The sequence below is a fragment of the Alternaria triticimaculans genome (genome assembly GCF_023758025.1).
Source record: "Alternaria triticimaculans strain BMP 0046 chromosome Unknown scaffold_8, whole genome shotgun sequence".
NCBI classification, from domain to species: Eukaryota; Fungi; Ascomycota; class Dothideomycetes; order Pleosporales; family Pleosporaceae; genus Alternaria; species Alternaria triticimaculans.
This window is the reverse complement of record NW_026055965.1, coordinates 1485005-1502698: the sequence shown is the minus strand read 5'-3', so window position 1 is coordinate 1502698 and position 17694 is coordinate 1485005. Positions and strand designations below refer to the sequence as shown.

Sequence of the window (17694 nt, the reverse complement as noted above, 5' to 3'; positions counted from 1 at the left end):
AAGGTATATTTGCATTGGTCACGCGCGTTTTGGTTGTCGATGGTTGTATGTAGTTGGCACCGCATTGCTTCTGTTGTCGTTCGGTTAGAGATGGGACAACGTTGCAGGAAACTGGTGGTCGGAAGTTTATGGTTCGGTCGGTGCGGACGCCTGCATGTGCTTTCCAGGGTGGGAAGGGGGCTCTACGCCGACCTTGCTTACGGGTGTAATGTTTCAGGGACGAAGTGGAACACCCACTGTACACCGGGGGTTTTGTTTTTCGCTTCGCTTTTACGGAAGACTGCATTTGCGGTGCGGAGTCAAAACTGCGCGCACTGCATTGCTACCACAAAAATACCACATCATGACTTACCTGAAATTCTTACCTACATGCATTACTACGCCGTGAACTCTCTTCACCCACATCCATCCAGTCCATCGACTTGAGTGAACACCCCTGCGAAACATCCAGCGAACTTGCGGTGTGAATCGGGTGTGATGTGCTTCACTTTGTTCCCGTAGGTACATGTAGTTAAGTGTGGCATCACTGGCATATATCATCTGCATTATGTTCCTGAAGGAGCGGTCGCGGCATTAAGGTTTTGATTCGTGCAAGGAACGCAAGACGGTTAAGTGCAGCGAAAAAGAGGTGCGAACCACATTGCCGGTACGAATGGTTCGGCAGGCTCCGGGGGCTGGGAGTGGTTCGGGCGGGCGGCTTGGCACGGACGTGGACGTGCTGGAAGACGCGCTCGGCGCGTGGACTGCAAACTTCCACTCTACTTCACCTCACTTCATCGCGAGGTGGGACGCGCTTTCACCTCGCCACGACGCGCTCTCATCTCATCTTCTGTCATGTCGGATCTGCTGCGCTACTGAATCGTTCAACGGGTAAATTGACGCTCTCCAGGTAATGCGGTACCGTACCTACTTCACGCTCTTATCAGGCACGCGGTGCTCACCTTCAGTACGAACCCCCATCGTCTGTATGCTTCAATCCTTGCTATAGCCTTTCTCTTGTCACGGTTTCCCAACGTGATGTCTCCTGGCATGTCCACGTACGAGCCATGTTATAGGCCACCTTTCACGCTCACGAGCAAGACCCGCTGGCAACTTCTGCACAAGGTAAGCGGAAAGCCATCTCAAGTACTTCGATATATCGGTAGGAACACATTTCCCTTAAGTCTTCATCCCATCTTCTTTTCTTCAGCCCACCTCATACAAGAAAATATCGACCAGGTCTAGAGCCTACATCAACGTTATGTCACCTACTTTGAATGTTTTTATGTTGATGTAGGCTGCAGACCTGTTCCAAAGTTTAGTTTTTTCTTAGTTGACGTGAGTCGGTCAGTCACCCTAGCTCTCTCATCATGTTTGGGATCACGACAATGTTCTCATGATCCTCAGCGCAATGGCTTGCTGCGCGCCAAAGTCTCGTTTACGTCTCATTATGGTAGAGAGATCCTTCCTGCTTCTGCAGCTCATCGCCACTGCTGTGGCTGGTGTTGATGTTGCTCCTGCCGCCGCCGCGTTTGCATCCGATGGCGCTTCCACAGGGTCTCAGTGTTGTCTGTGCGGTGGTCTTCCTCGCAACATCCATTCTTCACCAATACCAACACTTGCATAGCCGGTCCCATTGTATGCATCCATCTACTTGTTAGCTTCTTGGAGCGATAGCAGACTCACTTGGCATTGCACATCTAGCCGCCTTTCCCTTACCGGCCCCGTCTACGGACTCGCTGGCGGTCAAACGATCGGGCGAGCGCCTTCAGTGTCAACAGCGATAAACAACACAACATCTCCGTCATGGCCTTGGCCTGATACCCCCCACCGCAGCAACGCCGACTACCCCAACAACACACCGCAAGCTTTTTACGCTCTTGGACACCCGCCTTATCGTCTTGTATCTCTTGGCTCCTCCACTCTTGTATCGTAATCATAGCGGCTGCACTACTCGAGGACTTCCACCTTGACCACTGCAAGCCCTTACCCACAACATGGATTCCAGCTTCCATGGCCGCCCACCAACGCGGCGACGTGCGCTCGGTGACGGCACGAACCGCGCAAATGAGGGCCCACGCATCCAGCGCGGCAATGAAAAGCGACGCAACAGCTACGCGTCTTCGTCGCCTCCTCCACTTCCCCACAACGAGTCCATAGTCCCCAATGGCACCCTTACAGTCAGTCACGAACAAGTTTCACCGGAGAACAAGCGTCTGTCCGCAGTTCAAGCCCACGAAGACCGTCCCCACAAGTCGAAGCGCGATTCTGAGATTTCCAATGCGAGCACCAATGCTTCCAGCTCGAACCGCCGACGCAAAACACACATTGGTCCTTGGCAGCTGGGCAGAACTATTGGGCGAGGTGGCTGCTCGCGTGTGCGGCTTGTCAGGCACAGCGTCACAGGGCAATATGGTGCTGCGAAGATCATCTCCAAGGCTACAGCCGAGAAGGTGCGCGCTTTGAGCTTAGCCAACCTCATCGCGGAGCAAGAGTCGTCACTCTATCCCGACGGCAAGGTCATCCCATTTGGCCTGGAGCGCGAGATCTGCATCATGAAGCTGCTGGATCATCAAAACATTGTGCGCCTGTATGACATCTGGGAGAACCGCGATGAGCTGTAAGTACACCACCGATAACAAAATACTTGTCTAACCTGGTTCAGCTACCTCATAATGGAGTTCGTCGAAGGCGGCGAGTTGTTCAGCTACATCCACGAGCAGCATGGCTTGATCGAGATCCATGCCGTACACATCTTCCGTCAGATTATCGCAGCCCTAATCTACTGCCATCGTATCAATATCCACCATCGCGACCTCAAGCCCGAGAACATTCTGCTGGACAGAGATACCATGAACGTCAAGCTTGTCGACTTTGGCATGGCTGCGTTGCAGCCTATCGGCAAGAAGCTCACCACACCCTGCGGTAGTCCTCATTATGCAGCACCAGAGGTTATCAAGACTACATCATACGACGGAGGAAAGGCAGATGTATGGAGCTGTGGCGTCATACTGTTCGTCCTGCTTACCGGCACCCCTCCCTTCAACTATTCTGGCGATGAGCGCGATCTAAAGCACCTGTTTCGCGATATTGCCGCGGCGAAGTATGTCATGCCCGACAGCATCTCCAGAGAGGCTCAAGACCTCATTGGAAAGATACTCGTCGCTGATCCGAACCGCCGTATCTCTATCGATGAGATCTGGGACCACCCATTCTTGCGCAAGTATCAGCAAGAGCTGAATTTCGTGGGAGAGAATGTCAATGTCGACTACTGGACTGGCCCCCTTCCTGCCATCGCCGAGTGGACGACTCTCGAACGCACTTCCGTTGACCGCGAGATATTGCGGTACCTGCGTACACTCTGGCATAGTGAGAAGGAGGAAACTCTTGTCCAGAAGTTGTTGAGTAAAGAGTAAGCATCCTCCTTACTGGGTTCAAGTGCATCTACTAATACCTGAAACAGGCCAAACCAAGAGAAGTACTTCTACTCTGCACTTCTGAAGTACCACACCGATCAACTGGAGAATTACCAACCGGACGCACACCATGTCGTAGCCCACTCCAACAGCGACCATCACCATAACACGCGGCATTCGCCCACGCGGAGGGACTTGGAGGAGCTTCCGACCAACAGCAATGCTCACAAGCGCTCGCAGTCCACGTATTCCATTATGCACAATGAGCATCTATACTCGAAGCACAGCCTCTACGAGTCGCCTGTCTCTGAAGCTAGCTACGACCCATACCGAGCCTCGCGGCAGCCTATCGTTCCCATTCCCGAAGACGCTCCACTCAACCAGAATGTCACAGTCCATCGGGGACAGAGCGGTCGTAGCGAAAAGCTTCGTCCTACCACAGCTTTGGGGCATCATACAGGAAACTCGTTACGCGTTCAAGCTCTGCGAAACAACTCTAAGCGTAGTTCCGCACTGTCCCGCGGCTCTTCACGAAGCACGCCTTCCAACCAGAGTACTCCATCTCATCGCGCTCCTTCGATACAGCGACGCTCCATGTCTCGTTCGTCCATCGCGAGCTCACACTGGCCTAGTAGCCCACCTGTTGCTGCTCGATCCGCTGGTATGGGTAAGCGAGGTGTGAGCTTTTCGCATCTGCGCGATCGTCGGACTTCAGCAGCGACAACTAGCAGTTGGCAGACCGAGGTTGGATCATGTACCGACCACATGTCTCATAGGCCTCATACGTCTATTGGGTCGTATGGTCCGTCTATCAAGACGAGCACGACTCGGTCAACTCCTAGGCCAAGAGCTCGTATGAGCTCAGAGACGCCGCGCTTGAAGCTTCGCAAGCCAGAGAGCCCTACCAAGTACATTCAAGGCGAGGCTCGGAAGGTTAGCATGGAGCTGGGTAAAGTCATGGAAGAGGCCTTCAACCGCTCTTCAGTCGGTTCGAGCGTTCGCTCAGATGCTTACCACGATGCCTCGCAATATGACAGCCCTCCAACTTCGTTCTCCAATACCCGCGACTCAGGTGGCAGTACTCTGGCCGCTACCCCAGGTGCTAAGCTGCTCTTTGGAGAGCGGCCATTGCCACCAACTCCCGCCGAGACACCCACTACTTTCCTGCAGCGAAAGTTGGCGGAGACGCGTGCAGACATCGCCCGACGACGGAACGAGGACGACGATACTACTGAACATTTCAACGAGGTTCTTGAGCATCTCGATCGTTTGATGGTGCCTGGAGTTGGAGGCAAGCGTACAGTTTCTGCTCCTGTGAAGTCTCCCGAGCGTGAACCGCTGCGAGCCATCCCGGAGGAAGTGAAGGTCGACGGAGGGAATGGGTTTGATACCCATGTTCCCCAACGTCGAGTTGTCACTGACCCCGTCAGGCCACTTGGTCGTCGTGTGGTAACCGAGCAGCAGCAGACTATCCGTATCGTCGATGGATCGCCCACCCGTGTCGCGCCTCTGAACATCCGCAAGCGCAGTGGTGCAAGCTTGAAGACGAATGCGACTAACGAGGTGCCTGCTGTACCTTTGATTCGATCATATGAGAATGGAAAGCACGATCTGCAAGCTCCACGTACGAACGAGGCCGCTCCCGTCCTCCAGAAGCAGAACACGCTGCTTAAGAAGAAGAAGTCGCTGTGGTTCCGTCGCAACACTGGCGAGCAGGAGCGTGATCAAGAGAACAAGGAGAACCAAGTCAAGAAGAAGCAGTCAAACACTCTCCTCCAGATCCCAGAGGCATGGCAGGGTCTCGATGACCGCATCAAGGCTGATCGTGCACCATTTACGAACATTGAGAGCGAGAAGCTCGATCATAAGGGTGTAGATGGTAGCAGCGGAAGCGAATTTCCCATGCGCAACAGCAGTTCAGCTGCCACGAAGAGCGATGGTTCGACTCGCAAAGGCTTCTTCGCCTTCTTTGGCAAGAAGAAGGACGACAAGGGCAAGAAGCCAATGGAACTTGGAGGTCAGTTCATTCTTCCTTGCTTCCATTTCTAAGCAAACACTAACATCCTTTCAGGACTCAACTTCAGCTCATCTTCGATCCTGTCCAACTTCGACATCAGCTCTGACAACAATAACGATACGGCTCGTACTGGTCCACCGGAAATGCAGATGAACTGGCTATCACGCTTCCTCCACATCAAACCTGCCAGCAAGACGCTGTGCTTCCAGATCGGTCGTGGCAAAGTTCGTCAGGACCTTGTTCGCCTGCTGCGCGACTGGCAGCGGTTCGGCGTTCAGGACGTCTCACTGGATCGCGCATCAAACTCAATCAACGCACGTATTGACAAGAGCAACCGTAAGTGCCCACCACCCCGAGCGTGTCTCCTATTCAGCGGATAGCGTCTGCAAAACTGGCGGTTCGAAGTGGAGATGCTCGAAGCCGAGCTTGTATGGCGATGTAATGCTGCGATCTACTTCTGCAACCCATGAAAATACTTGCTAACCCTATTCTCTCACAGACCTCAAGATCAAGCCCGTAACCTTCGTTATCGAGCTCTTCGTCGTACTTGAACACGGTCGCCGCGCCAACCTCTGCCTCGCGCGATTCACGCAAACCCGTGGCGCCGCCTCTAGCTTCCGCAAGGTCGTCGATATTGTCGAGGACGTCTGCCGCGCTCGCTGCATGCTGGTTGAAGACGAGGAGAAGAGAGCTTCGATGATGGAGGTCTTGGACTAGGATACCAAGATGAAGAAACATGAAGATGATAATGATAATGACGGAGCGGGGTGTTTGGATACCAGATGGCATACTTCTTCCCTCTTGTGAGTAGGATTTAGGGATTGTATTGTGCTTTGAGTCTGGGTATCTTGTTTGTAGTAGGAGATGGGAGATTGATGGATTGGTGAAGGCATGTGATCTTCTGAATACGATACAGATGGATACGCTTTCACATGCTCTTGTGTTGGCGTGTGGATGGTTGATGGGATGATGTTGGTTTACTTGTACACGTATACTCCCTCCCGGCGCCGAAGATAACGTCTAATACGTAATAATAATACTCGCTTCTGCGCTTACTGTCACACTTCCGTGCCTGTGATGGTGCGTACATGGTACTTTCAATGAATATATGACCACTATGGGCGGCGACCCGGAGGTACTCAAGCACCGTGCCTTTGACAGTCGAGCATTTGTTGGGCCATCGTATACGAAAGATCCGTACTCAGAATAGCAGTGTAGGACAAGAAAACATGCTGTAGCCGTCTACCAGGCCAGTGAGTAGCTGGATAATGAGGATTTGGAGACATGTGTTTTGCTGGCTCACGAGGTTTCGCTACCTCTCTGTTTGTAATGATGTACATCATGATGGTATTGCGCATATGAGGGTGTTACGAAGATGATATGATACTACGTGCATCGACATCAAGCATGTGGATGATGGATGTCTATTGTTATGTTCTAGACAAGTGGAGTTATTGAGATGTCAGAGGTGGCACACGATAGAGAGCATCATGGCATCAGTCGCAGTAGTGCAATCATTCGATTCAGTTCTGTACATGCTGGTTAATTCGCTAGGATGCCTGCATATGCCGCCGTTATCTGGACTACTTCTTACAGGCAGGACCTGTAGAATGTCATACCATCCTGGCTGCTACGGTGGCGCCTCACAATCCTGTCGTACTATACATACACATGTGAATTCAAGCTCTTCCGGTGTTCGTGAGGACGTGGTATTGCATTTGCCCTATGGCGCCAGACGCTAATGTGGACAGTGTCCGGCACACCGATCCAAAAAGAGGTGAAGAAGCCATGATGCCATTCCATTCATTCCATTTTCCGTAGTGTGTTTGTTCGGAAGAGAGATTCAGAGAGTAAAGGAACACCGAGTCATCCCGAAAAACCAGCCATAACCCAGACTATGCACGCCATATCGAACCCAGCTTAACGAGTCCTTGCCTGCACCTTTGGTGCGGCACCCTTGGCACCCTGCTTGCTGACCTTGGCGGCGTTGCCTCGTGCGGACGCGGCGGCGTTCTTGGCCTTCTCAGCCTTCTTCGCTGACTCGGCGGCGGCCTTCTTCTCCTTGCCCTCCTTGATGGCAGCGGTGCGGGCGGCGGTACGGGCCTCGGGACGTTGGCTGCGGCGCTCCTTGATTACGTCGAGCGAGGCACCGACGATGGCACGCTGGTGCTTGACTGTGCGGCGGGTACGCTTCTTCGCGACTTCCTGTTGGAGAGATGGTGGTTAGCGCAGTCCGCGATGGGGTAGTAGAGATGCATGTTGCGATGAGAGCAACACCGCCGCTGAGGATGTTTGCCATGCCCAAGTCTGTCCGCAGTGCAGACTGATGTCATAGTTCACTGCCTCTCAAACATGTCCCAGCGGCGTGTGTATGAGTGTGCGGCGACTAACCTCAGAGATACCCTTCTTGTGCGCCCTTCGGTAGAGAGTGGTCCAGTGAATCTTGCGAGGGTTCTTGCGCTGGAGGAAAAGGGACTCGGTCTTTCCGTTCTGGAAGCGGAAGATCTTGCTGTCACCACGGATGTAGAGCTTGCCCTGTTTATGCCATCAGCGAATGTCCGACCCATTGTAGTGTTCCATCCTCGTCCGCCACGTGTTCGCGTTGTCGCCGTCGCGATGGCGGGATTTCGACGTCTGAGGGGCGAGCGGCGGGACGTGGAGGGGCAATGTAACGCACCTTGCCCGGGTAGATCTTTTGACCACTGAAGGAATCGTCGTAGGTACGCATGTTGGCGGTGTTGGCGTGATACCTGTGTGTTAGTCGTGGGGTTGTCGTCGGTCGCGAATTCAATATTGCAACTCCGTAAGAGACCTGTGGGCGGGCTAAGCCTGGGCAGGCTAGTCTCTTGGCGCTGGCGCGGTGCGCGCCTCACCAAACGCTTTTCACCCACCCACACACCGCGATGCAACTTCAACGCGTCAGTAATTCTTCATTGCAAAGTGTGTAGTGGTACTTGTGAAAGCTAAGCATCTGTCGATCACTTTTACGCATCTGTACGACAGCTGTAAACCCACCTCTCTCATCGCGTTCAGTCTTACGGCCGCCTGGACAGCAATCACTCACCACAAGCGAATGCAGTCTCTTTCTTCATCGGCGAACCTGTTACCGAATAGTCCGATATCGTCCGATAGTTCCGCAGATGTCTTGCCCACGTCTCTCTCTACCACTGGATATGAAGATGCTCAGGCTACTGCGGTCCTTCCACTTCGACCAGCGCGGACTGAACATCACCTAGATTATGACCCTAGATATCGACGAAGAACCTGGTGATACACCTTCAGCGCGATAGTAGAAGAGCCTATGACGGCATCGTTCACGGCGTTTGTGTTGATGCCTAATCCATCCTTCACTCTGTCCGCCCCACCCACACGCCATGATTTCTACGTCATTTTTGGCATCTTGGTACATCCGGAAGGCACTCGCATACTCTCATGCTGATGTGATCTAGCTGATAAAGCTAATGTGTATAGCAAGGGCCACCGTCAAAACAGCTCGAGAAGGTTCGTCACTACCGGATTCGTCAGACCGCAATACTGTGGGCGGTAAGACCATCAGAAGGTCATTGAAGCAGCCATCAACGTCCTAGCCACTACACCGCAAGTTTAGCAGAGAAATGAGTGAAACAGCTCGCGAAGAATATTCGGTACTGATTCCACCGTGGGCTCTCCGTTTGTCTTGTAAGGCCTGGAATACTCATGAACTTACAGCCCGATATTGTTCCAATCACCGAGTACATATAAAACTTCAGCAATATCAGCAACAAGAAAGTTCTTCCCAATGTTACTTGTCATGGATCCTTCATCACACAAAGTATCGGTTGCGTCCGCCGGTTCCGGTATGCAGTTACGAGAGCATGGCGATACAACGTTTGACCCGACAACGCATCGTCTCGTCACTGCATCGACGCCACGGTCTGCACGAGCGAATGCAGCCATATCTACCCCTACTCTACACGATCAAGATCTGGTAGATGTCATGGCCGAGCTTGAACGTCATCAATCTGATCACCGAGCGGCCTTTGCCTTCGACACGGCTCAAGGCGGCCGTATCCATCCATTGAACGAGGATGAGCTAAGACACTTCCGCAAGGAAAGAGATGGTGCCTTTGGTCCATCTCAGTGGGATACGCCGAACCTTAACGAAGAGTTGCCGTTCACTTTCACATCGCTACCCAGTCCTGCGGCAGTCGAAAAGGCGATCAAAAGCGACATTGGAGGTGAGAATCACTTCCGTTTTGCACCTTCGCGTGGCTCGCCAGAAGACGATGCAAATGCTGTTATGCACTTGCTCGACAACATCGGTAATCCGAGGTACTCTGAGCCTGGCGCGGTGGTCCATATGCAGTCGCCTATCTTCAACCAGAAGAAGCGCTGGATACCAGGGTGGGAAGGGGACGGTGTACTGGGTCAGTCAGACTTTCAGATGACCGTTGCTCCAGCAGGCGAGGTATTCGAGTTGGAGTACCACGAGCACCACTTTTCCACGACGCTGTTGACCGGCTCGAAAGTATGGTTCACCTTTCCTCCGCTGCAAGCCAATCTAGACCTGCTCCGTAAAGCGTACGAACGTATGCATGACAGCAACACCTCACACGTTCCCCTGGATGTTCTTTCGGGAATGCAACATGGCATTGCAATCATTCAGAAGCCAGGACAGACCCTCCTGCTCCCACCATACTGGTCCCACATGATATTTTGTACCGAGACGTCAACATCGTGTAGTTTCACTTTAGCAACCGCCGCGCAATTCATGTACCGCATCAAGCACATGGATCTGTGGGTCAGCCACAATCTCTTTTGGGAGACGGGAGAACAGCTACAATTCCACCTCGTGCGCTATGCGTCGGAGCTCGCAACTCATTTCGCGACCATTATGACGGGCGATCTCAAGCGCTTTAAAGTCGCTGCTGTGCAGAACCAGATATGCAGCGAATGGGTCAAGACTGGGCCGAAAGAGACCCCAGAGTTTGAGAACATGAAAGAGAAGATTGGCGTACTTTTGTCATTGATTGAAGACGAGGACGCGAGAGAGAGAATAGATGATGAGATCCGACACGCGTGGATTGAGTTCACGGAGGAGAAGCGCAAAAAGAGACCAGAATGCCGGTTATGTCGCGTACGTATCGAGCACATGCCAGCGGGAGAGACGCCAGATGAGCGGCTGGCACGACATGTCACCGACGTGCACTGCTCGTACGAGGAGTAATCATTTCGACATGTCCGTCGCAGCGAGAGGTGCACTACTTTGGTGCATCAAATTTTGAAGGTCTTATTCTTATTCCCGGGACGTTCCACAGCTGTCATGGAAGAATTCAAATACCTCGCCCGCCCATCTCACGCCACTATCATTCACTATTAGTATGAAGACCCACGTCGCACAATGCGAGTCAAGTCGTCGCAGCCGCGCAACCACGGTGAGGGAAAAGAGCATCGGATCGGTCCCTGCCATCCGACACTAAACCGCCCGGGCCGGCCGCCATCTTCAACCACCAAGCCCAAACAGGTCTAACAAGCGGAAACGACCCACGACTTGAGTTCATGCCCCCGCACACTACACCCTGAAATCTTTTGCCTCCGGTGGACTAGACCGCCGCCATTCTGGCAGCTAGGATGCGCCATTGTCAGCAATCGACACTTTTGTACAAAGCTGAGCTGCGGCTGAAGAAATTTCCTCGAACCTGAATGGAAGGCCTGATCTACGACCGAGGTTCGGCTCGTACCTGCAGACGAAGATGCAGGAGTGGAGAAGGCATTAGACATGTTCTAGGTCGGAGGGGAGAGCCAAATCGGGTACCTATATAAGCACAATATGTAATGAACGAACGGGACGGCAGACAAGAAGATATTACAACACAAATCTCAAATTTACCTATTAGTCGAGCATTTCTACACGCGTCCTACCCACCTACCCACATCTCCAAAACCTCCATCAGGGACGATCGAAAAAATAAACATCACTATCGACAAAGCCTGTCTTAAAACTACCTACCTACATCTAAAATGCGTTTCCTCTCCACCCTCCTGAGCACCACCCTCAGCCTCCTCACCCTCACCTCCGCCGCCGCAACAATGAACACCACAAACGGCATGGGCACCACGCCCTCCCAACGCTACGTCATCTCCGCCTCGCAAGCACAAACCGTCATCGACGCCGCCATCACCAACGCCACATCCCTCCAGATCCCCGAGAACATCGCCGTGGTAGATCCGTCTGGCCTACTCGTCGCTTTCCACCGCATGGACAACGCATTCATCGGCTCCATCGACATTTCGCAGAAGAAGGCTAGGACGGCTGTGCTGTTCAACGGGTTGTATGCTAGTGCGGATTTGTATGCGGCGGTGCAGCCGGGTGCGCCGCTTTATGATGTGCAGAACACGAATGGTGGGTTGATCGCTTTTGGGGGCGGGATACCGATTTACCTTGAGGGAAAGTTGATTGGGGGTGTGGGTGTTAGTGGAGGGAGCGTGGAGCAGGATTTGAGTGTTGCGAATGCGGGTGTGGAGGCTTTGGGGGCGACTACGAAGGCATAGGCCTAAGGGGTAGCCGTGGAGGACTGTATTCGATGTTTAGGTCGCTAGCGAAGATACTGTGACCATGAAGTCATCGCCTATGCCTGACCCCGCCTCATACTGTGATAACGACACATGCGTGCTCAGCATGCATTCCCACTATCCTCTCTCTTCTGGCGCTTAGGCCCCCCTCAAACGATTGTGGGAACCCTCCTCCAAGGCGCTGCAAATCTCCATTGCGCACCACTTCCTCCGCAAACATGAAACTGCCAAATGCACATCAGCACGTCAGACTTGGAGAAAGTTACCTCATGAGCTCATACGTCTGGCTCCTCTCCATGCCTTCTATCGCATCTTTGGCATCGAGCCTCGTTCGTTCCTTGACCCCCTCCATCTCCGCGATCGCCGCGAACCGTTCTTTCCAGAGCGCCCATCTTTCTTTGCTGAACTCGCTTTTGCCCTTCCAGAGTTCGCCGCCGCGTCCTGGGTTGCCTTGCTTTTTATCGGTGGGCGTGAGATCTTTTTCCATGCGGAAGAGGTCGTGGCCGTAGGCTATTATCCAAGCTGCAGCTGCGGGAACGTTTGCGTCGTACTTTTGGTTGGCCGTCGACATCGGTTCATCGATGGGAGGTGTCTCGAGAGCTTCCCGTAGCGCGAAGATGGCGTACATGGAGAGATCGTAGATATGTTCCCTTGCGACAAAGGCGAAGAAGTAGTTCATGTTCGTCCAAGCTTGCACCTCCGTCTCGATGAAGCCTTCGTGAGCGGCTGGCGCGTCGTTGAAGGCCTCACGACAGGCCATGCCAAAGTCGGTCATCTCCTTGTAGAGGTAGTCATACTCCTTGTTGTCCGGTATTGAGTGCTCCTTGAATGCGGCGAGTAACTCGATGAGTTGGTGGTGCTGTGTTCGGGCGCCGTCGCGGAATGTTGATCGTCTTGCTGAGTGAATGATGCTGGTCCATAGGTCCATGAAGTCGACATCGTCGAGTTTGGCCTCCTTGATCTTTTCATCAATCGGTCCGAGGATGCGCGCCGTCGCTTCTTTCACGTCGATCTTCTCATCGAGGTAGTCTTGAATCAATGGGTAGTACGCGCTGTCTTCTTTTGGACGGAACCATCCTCTTGTCTTTGCAATCTGGTCGATTTGATCTGCCTCGTTCTGGAGGGTTGGGAGGATGTCCTGGATCCTTTGGTTTTGTTGCTAGAGCAGAATATCAATTATGAGTTAAAATGAAATCAGTATGAGCAAATACCGCTATGCGAGCCATCGTTCTGATCGGTGGAGCGAGACGTGGTGCGCTTAGGCTGGTGGGATGAGACAAAGGTACACGGTGTTTCCTTCTAGTGATGTCATACGCGGCGGTACCACGGGCAGTCCTACTAATCCCACGTGTATGCCTCGTTAAGGCAGCTGGTGACCTGTGCCGGACCAGTCGAAGTACGCTATGAGGCATCCCTTTCTGAAAGTGGATACACACGGCCAGTCTGTGTTGATAGGCGCGGAGCATCGTCCGCGTAACGGAAGGCAGGCGTTCGGTTGGCTGGACAGGTGCATGGTACAAGAGCGGCTGTTACACCTGTAGCAACCACGCCTATAGTATAGCCGATCCGCGCTATGATGGTCCTTTGAAGTGCGATGATCAGGATCGAAGCAGGAAGTCTTAAGAGAAGCTGATCGCCGAACGTGTGGGTGATCAACCCGAAGCTGTCGGTAAACAAGGGTCCTCGGAATGCCGGCGACGGGCTTCCCGCAACCTTGGAACGTGTCTTTCTTTGCCCGCGGGGCACACCTGCATCGCACGGCAGTGATAAGGCGCGCGTCACAACAATTCAATTTCAAAGCTTGAGTGAGATTCGGTGATCGAAGGGGAAGTTTTTGCATTTCATGAAGTCAGCGATGGCCTCGGGAGGTATTCGCTATTCCGCAGTACCACCTGGGTACTGTACCCTTAAAACTACGATGTATTCTTCAACCTTGTCTTACAGCAAAAAATGAAATGCGCCGTTGACTGAGGCTTGGGCTTGGTATCGGCTCGATCTGGTCAAAGAGATTCCTTTTTTACAGCTTCGCACCCTTCTCCCTTTCCGCCAAAGCTCTCAAATCCTTCCGAAGAATCTTGCCTGCTGGGCTCTTAGGAATCTCATCCAAGAATATCACCTAAAACGGGTAAACGAAGTCAGTATTTGTATCGCATATGATTCCAGCGTGGGGGCTACTTACACCTCCCCTTAACTGTTTATGCCCAGCAACCTTGCCCTTGACGAATTCAACAATCTCTTCCGACCCAATCTTACTCTTGTCAGCGACAACGTATGCTCTCGGCACCTCATTCGTCCCATCGTCTGTCAGCACCCCAATAACTGCAGCATCCAGAACCAGCGGATGACTGAGCAGCACGGCTTCCAACTCCGCCGGCGCAACCTGTAGCCCCTTGTACTTAATCAACTCCTTCTTCCTGTCCTGCAAAGATAGAGGTACGAAGTCAGTATATGCCTCACATGCAATTCGTACAGTCAGAACTTACAACGATATAAAACATCCCATCCCTAAACTCCGCGATATCACCCGTATGAAACCAGCCATCGTGGGTGAAAGCCTCTTTGTCGGCGGCTTCGTTCCGATAATACCCCTTACACACCACCGGCCCCTTCACCAGCACCTCCCCAGCCATCCCCTCTTCCACATCTCCTCCCTCATCATCAACAAGCCTAGCCCGCATATTCGGCAACAACATAGCCACACTCCCCGTATCATCCCTTCTCCCAGGCGTCATAATCGTCGCACTCCCCGTCGTCTCACTCAAGCCCCAGGTCTGATCCACAAAACACTCTTCCCCACCAAGTTTCTGACTAGCTGCATACTGGAGATCTCTTCCTAGTGGCGCGGCACCCGAGACACAGAATTCTAGGGATGCGAATTGCGTGGTTGCTAGGGGACTTTTGGCGATTAGCAAAAGGATGGGGGGAACGGTGAAGAAGAATGTTATGTGGTAGCGGGCGTTGTAGGTGAGGAAGGATGGGAAGTCGAAGCGGGGCATCCAGTATACGGTTCCGGCCAGGTAGAAGGGGTTTATGAGGTAGCCTTGTACGCCGGCTATGTGGGCGGTGGGGAGGTCTGGTGGGGGAAGTCAGCTTACATCTCGACTGTGTTGGGCATAAAGGTTTGACCTACGGGCGATTGTGCGGTATTCAAAGTCCAGCCTTTTCTCTTTCACCCACGCTTTCATCATATCCCCCGTACTAACAGTCTGGCTCACCATATTCCGGTGTGAAAGCTTTACTCCCTTGGGTAGCCCAGTCGTCCCGGAGCTATAAATCAGCACTATCAGACTCTCGTCCAGCTCTTTGCTATCCGTGATCCGCGTCCACGGCAGTAAATCTCCTTCATCAACGATGTCCTTCCCCGGCCTCCCATCTTGACCAACAATCTTCAACGTCCATTCCCTCCCCTCACTCATAAGCAGTACGCGCCCGCCTCCACCCCGACCCCACCCAGCGTCCTCTGCAGCCCTAATCGTAGTCTCCAGGGTAGCTTGACAGGTAACAAGGATCTTCGAGCTGGCACCTTGTAGTTGCTTGGCTAGTTCGCTGGCTGTGCTTGCCGCGGAGGCAGCGGAGAAGATACCGCCTGCACCGATGATTCCATACGCGAGCACGGGCAGGAGGTAGTGGCCTGTTGAGATGACGGAGCACACATCTTTTCCTGGGCCATGGGCGCCGATACCAAAGTGTTTGCGGAGGGCGGCTGAGGTGGCTTGGGTTAGGTGGCGGGCGCGCGATGTGGTTAGGATTAGACTTGGGTCTGCGGCTGAGACGTGGAGGGGAGTGTTTGGTTTGGCTAGGCTGTGTTCGGAGTCTACAGGGGAATGTGTTGTTAGTTGAGGAGGTTGTTGAGGTAGGTGTTAGGTGCTTTTGCAGCGGTGGGCCTACCGAATAGGAGAGTTAGTACATCGAGGTCAGGGATCGGGTAGCTTTTCTCGGAGCGATAGATGATTCCATCGGCCGTCTTCTCTACGACGGTAGCCATATTACTGCGAGGCTCCTTCTTACTCAAACACAATGTATGCGAATTCAACTAATAAATGCCGACGAACGAAGCAGTAATGGCCACTACGGTCAATGGTACCACAAGACGTGGTTCTCGTGTATTCGGTTATGTATACTTTAGCTAGAGTAGCCGCACGATCACCCTTTCATAGCGACGCGTTTCCTCGGCTCCCTCGTTCCAGTCTGGATTGGCTGTCGATCCATCTGTGGCTTCGGCAAGCCTGGTATGTCAGTACTAGCGAGTAAGCGGGGTAAGTCGGGGTAATCAACAGCAGCCATGCGACTGGGCGCCATCGTGAGGCTATTCAGCTTTGACATATCAGATACTGATTGAGACGTGCAATGCTTGCTCGCGATTTACAAGTCCTTGCGCCGTGAGCGTGGGTAGGTCATGATATGAGCGTCGTCTTTCAACCTCTGCGTTTTGCACTCGGCTCGTCATAGGCACCTCCAGCATCATCCCCATCGGCGTCGTCTCCATCAGCAGGTTTGTTGGCCTTCTTTGGCTTTCGTCTCTTCCGCTTGTGCTTGACGGGTGGTTCTTCTGCAGCCGCAGTGATCTCCATGGGTACTTCCTCTGGCTTTCGCGATGACACCTGAACGGCCTTTTCAGGAGGAGCTTTGGTTGTATACGCCATCGGAAGCACTGCGGGTCGTGCGATCGGAGGCAGCTCGGTCTCCTTTGCCATATTCTTGCGCATTCCTCTAGGGTTCTCTGCCTTGAGCAACGCAACGTATTCAGCAGTACGTTTGGTATGCTCGACCTTGGTCATTATCTTCCAATCCTCAGGCTTGTCTGCTGCTCTCCACTTTTGCCAAACATCGTTGTGCATTACGCTTCCGCTGAGGACAACGAAAGCGCAGCTGTTCCATAGTGTATGGACTGCTTGTATGGGTAGCCACTTGGACCTCAGCTCGCCATGCTCTGCAAGCCAGTATGCTACCTTTGCTGGCGTAGGACAGATGTTGCGGAGGTGTGGCTCGACGTAGATTGTGCGCTGGTCCCAGAATGCTAGGCCGTCGTCATCGGTGACTTCGAACGAGTTGTGGGGTAGGTATTTGGGAGGGTACGAAGAGGGCTTGCGGCGGACATGGTAGCCATTGCTCGAGAGCTCTAGCATCTTGGAGGGGTGGTCGCGGAGTGCTTGCTGAAGGAGGATCTGGGAGGCTTCGGGCTTCAGGGAGGAGATGTTGGGGTGTTCGAGGATGGCGGTGAGGTGGATGTCTGTATACCAAGTCAGTTATGGGGGCGGACACAGACTTGGGCATGTATACAATTCTCCTCGCCATCGACGGTTCTGTAATGATCCCGCAGCCACCTGGCGCGCTGCTCTTCCTGGTGGGCATAGTTGGTGAATATGAGCTCGATGCCAGCAGCAAGCTGGCCAATGTACTCTGGCGTGACGGGCTTGGTGGTAAATCTGGGACCAGGCTTGGTGGCTTTGAGGTCAGTCTGTTCTGGCTGGTCAGTGGGTGAGCTGGTTCTTGTCTTCTGCATCGCCTCGACCAGCGCATCGTCTTGGTCGCCTTCAGCAGGCGCTTCAGAGGGAGCTTGGACAGGCTTGGGCCGCGTCTTCTCGCGGACGCCCTTGAGCCTGAGCGCTCTGGGAATGAACATGGCACCGATGTTCCGCTCCCGTGGTGGAGAGAGCTGACAAGAATTGGCGTCGCTGAAGAAAGTCGAGTGCCATCGCAGACGACATTCGCGACGCGCCGCGGCTCAAG

At 53.3% G+C, this 17694-nt stretch overlaps 6 protein-coding genes across 6 annotated transcripts; 3 read left to right on the top strand and 3 right to left on the bottom strand.

Annotated features, from left to right (window-relative positions):
• Window positions 1–1976: 1976 nt before the first annotated feature.
• Window positions 1977–6129, top strand: J4E78_006418 (uncharacterized protein; the record flags this gene model as incomplete). The annotated part of the gene is made up of 5 exons (XM_049367030.1): window positions 1977–2599; window positions 2645–3391; window positions 3443–5412; window positions 5467–5748; window positions 5912–6129. 5 exons carry the CDS (start codon window positions 1977–1979, stop codon window positions 6127–6129), a joined length of 3840 nt encoding a protein of 1279 aa, XP_049221736.1.
• A 1203-nt stretch (window positions 6130–7332) lies between these two features.
• On the bottom strand, window positions 7333–8140 carry RPL24 (60S ribosomal protein L24; the record flags this gene model as incomplete). Its single annotated transcript, XM_049367029.1, has 3 exons — window positions 7333–7617; window positions 7804–7947; window positions 8090–8140. 3 exons carry the CDS (start codon window positions 8138–8140, stop codon window positions 7333–7335), a joined length of 480 nt encoding a protein of 159 aa, XP_049221735.1.
• A 1050-nt stretch (window positions 8141–9190) lies between these two features.
• Window positions 9191–10618, top strand: J4E78_006416 (uncharacterized protein; the record flags this gene model as incomplete). The annotated part of the gene is made up of 1 exon (XM_049367028.1): window positions 9191–10618. The coding sequence occupies one exon, from the start codon at window positions 9191–9193 to the stop codon at window positions 10616–10618; it is 1428 nt and encodes a 475-aa protein (XP_049221734.1).
• A 794-nt stretch (window positions 10619–11412) lies between these two features.
• Window positions 11413–11943, top strand: J4E78_006415 (uncharacterized protein; the record flags this gene model as incomplete). The annotated part of the gene is made up of 1 exon (XM_049367027.1): window positions 11413–11943. One exon carries the CDS (start codon window positions 11413–11415, stop codon window positions 11941–11943), a length of 531 nt encoding a protein of 176 aa, XP_049221733.1.
• Window positions 11944–12226: 283 nt separating this feature from the next.
• On the bottom strand, window positions 12227–16119 carry J4E78_006414 (uncharacterized protein; the record flags this gene model as incomplete). Its single annotated transcript, XM_049367026.1, has 5 exons — window positions 12227–13123; window positions 14144–14383; window positions 14448–15016; window positions 15095–15765; window positions 16112–16119. The coding sequence occupies 5 exons, from the start codon at window positions 16117–16119 to the stop codon at window positions 12227–12229; spliced, it is 2385 nt and encodes a 794-aa protein (XP_049221732.1).
• Window positions 16120–16379: 260 nt separating this feature from the next.
• Window positions 16380–17587, bottom strand: J4E78_006413 (uncharacterized protein; the record flags this gene model as incomplete). The annotated part of the gene is made up of 2 exons (XM_049367025.1): window positions 16380–17194; window positions 17245–17587. 2 exons carry the CDS (start codon window positions 17585–17587, stop codon window positions 16380–16382), a joined length of 1158 nt encoding a protein of 385 aa, XP_049221731.1.
• Window positions 17588–17694: the final 107 nt, after the last annotated feature.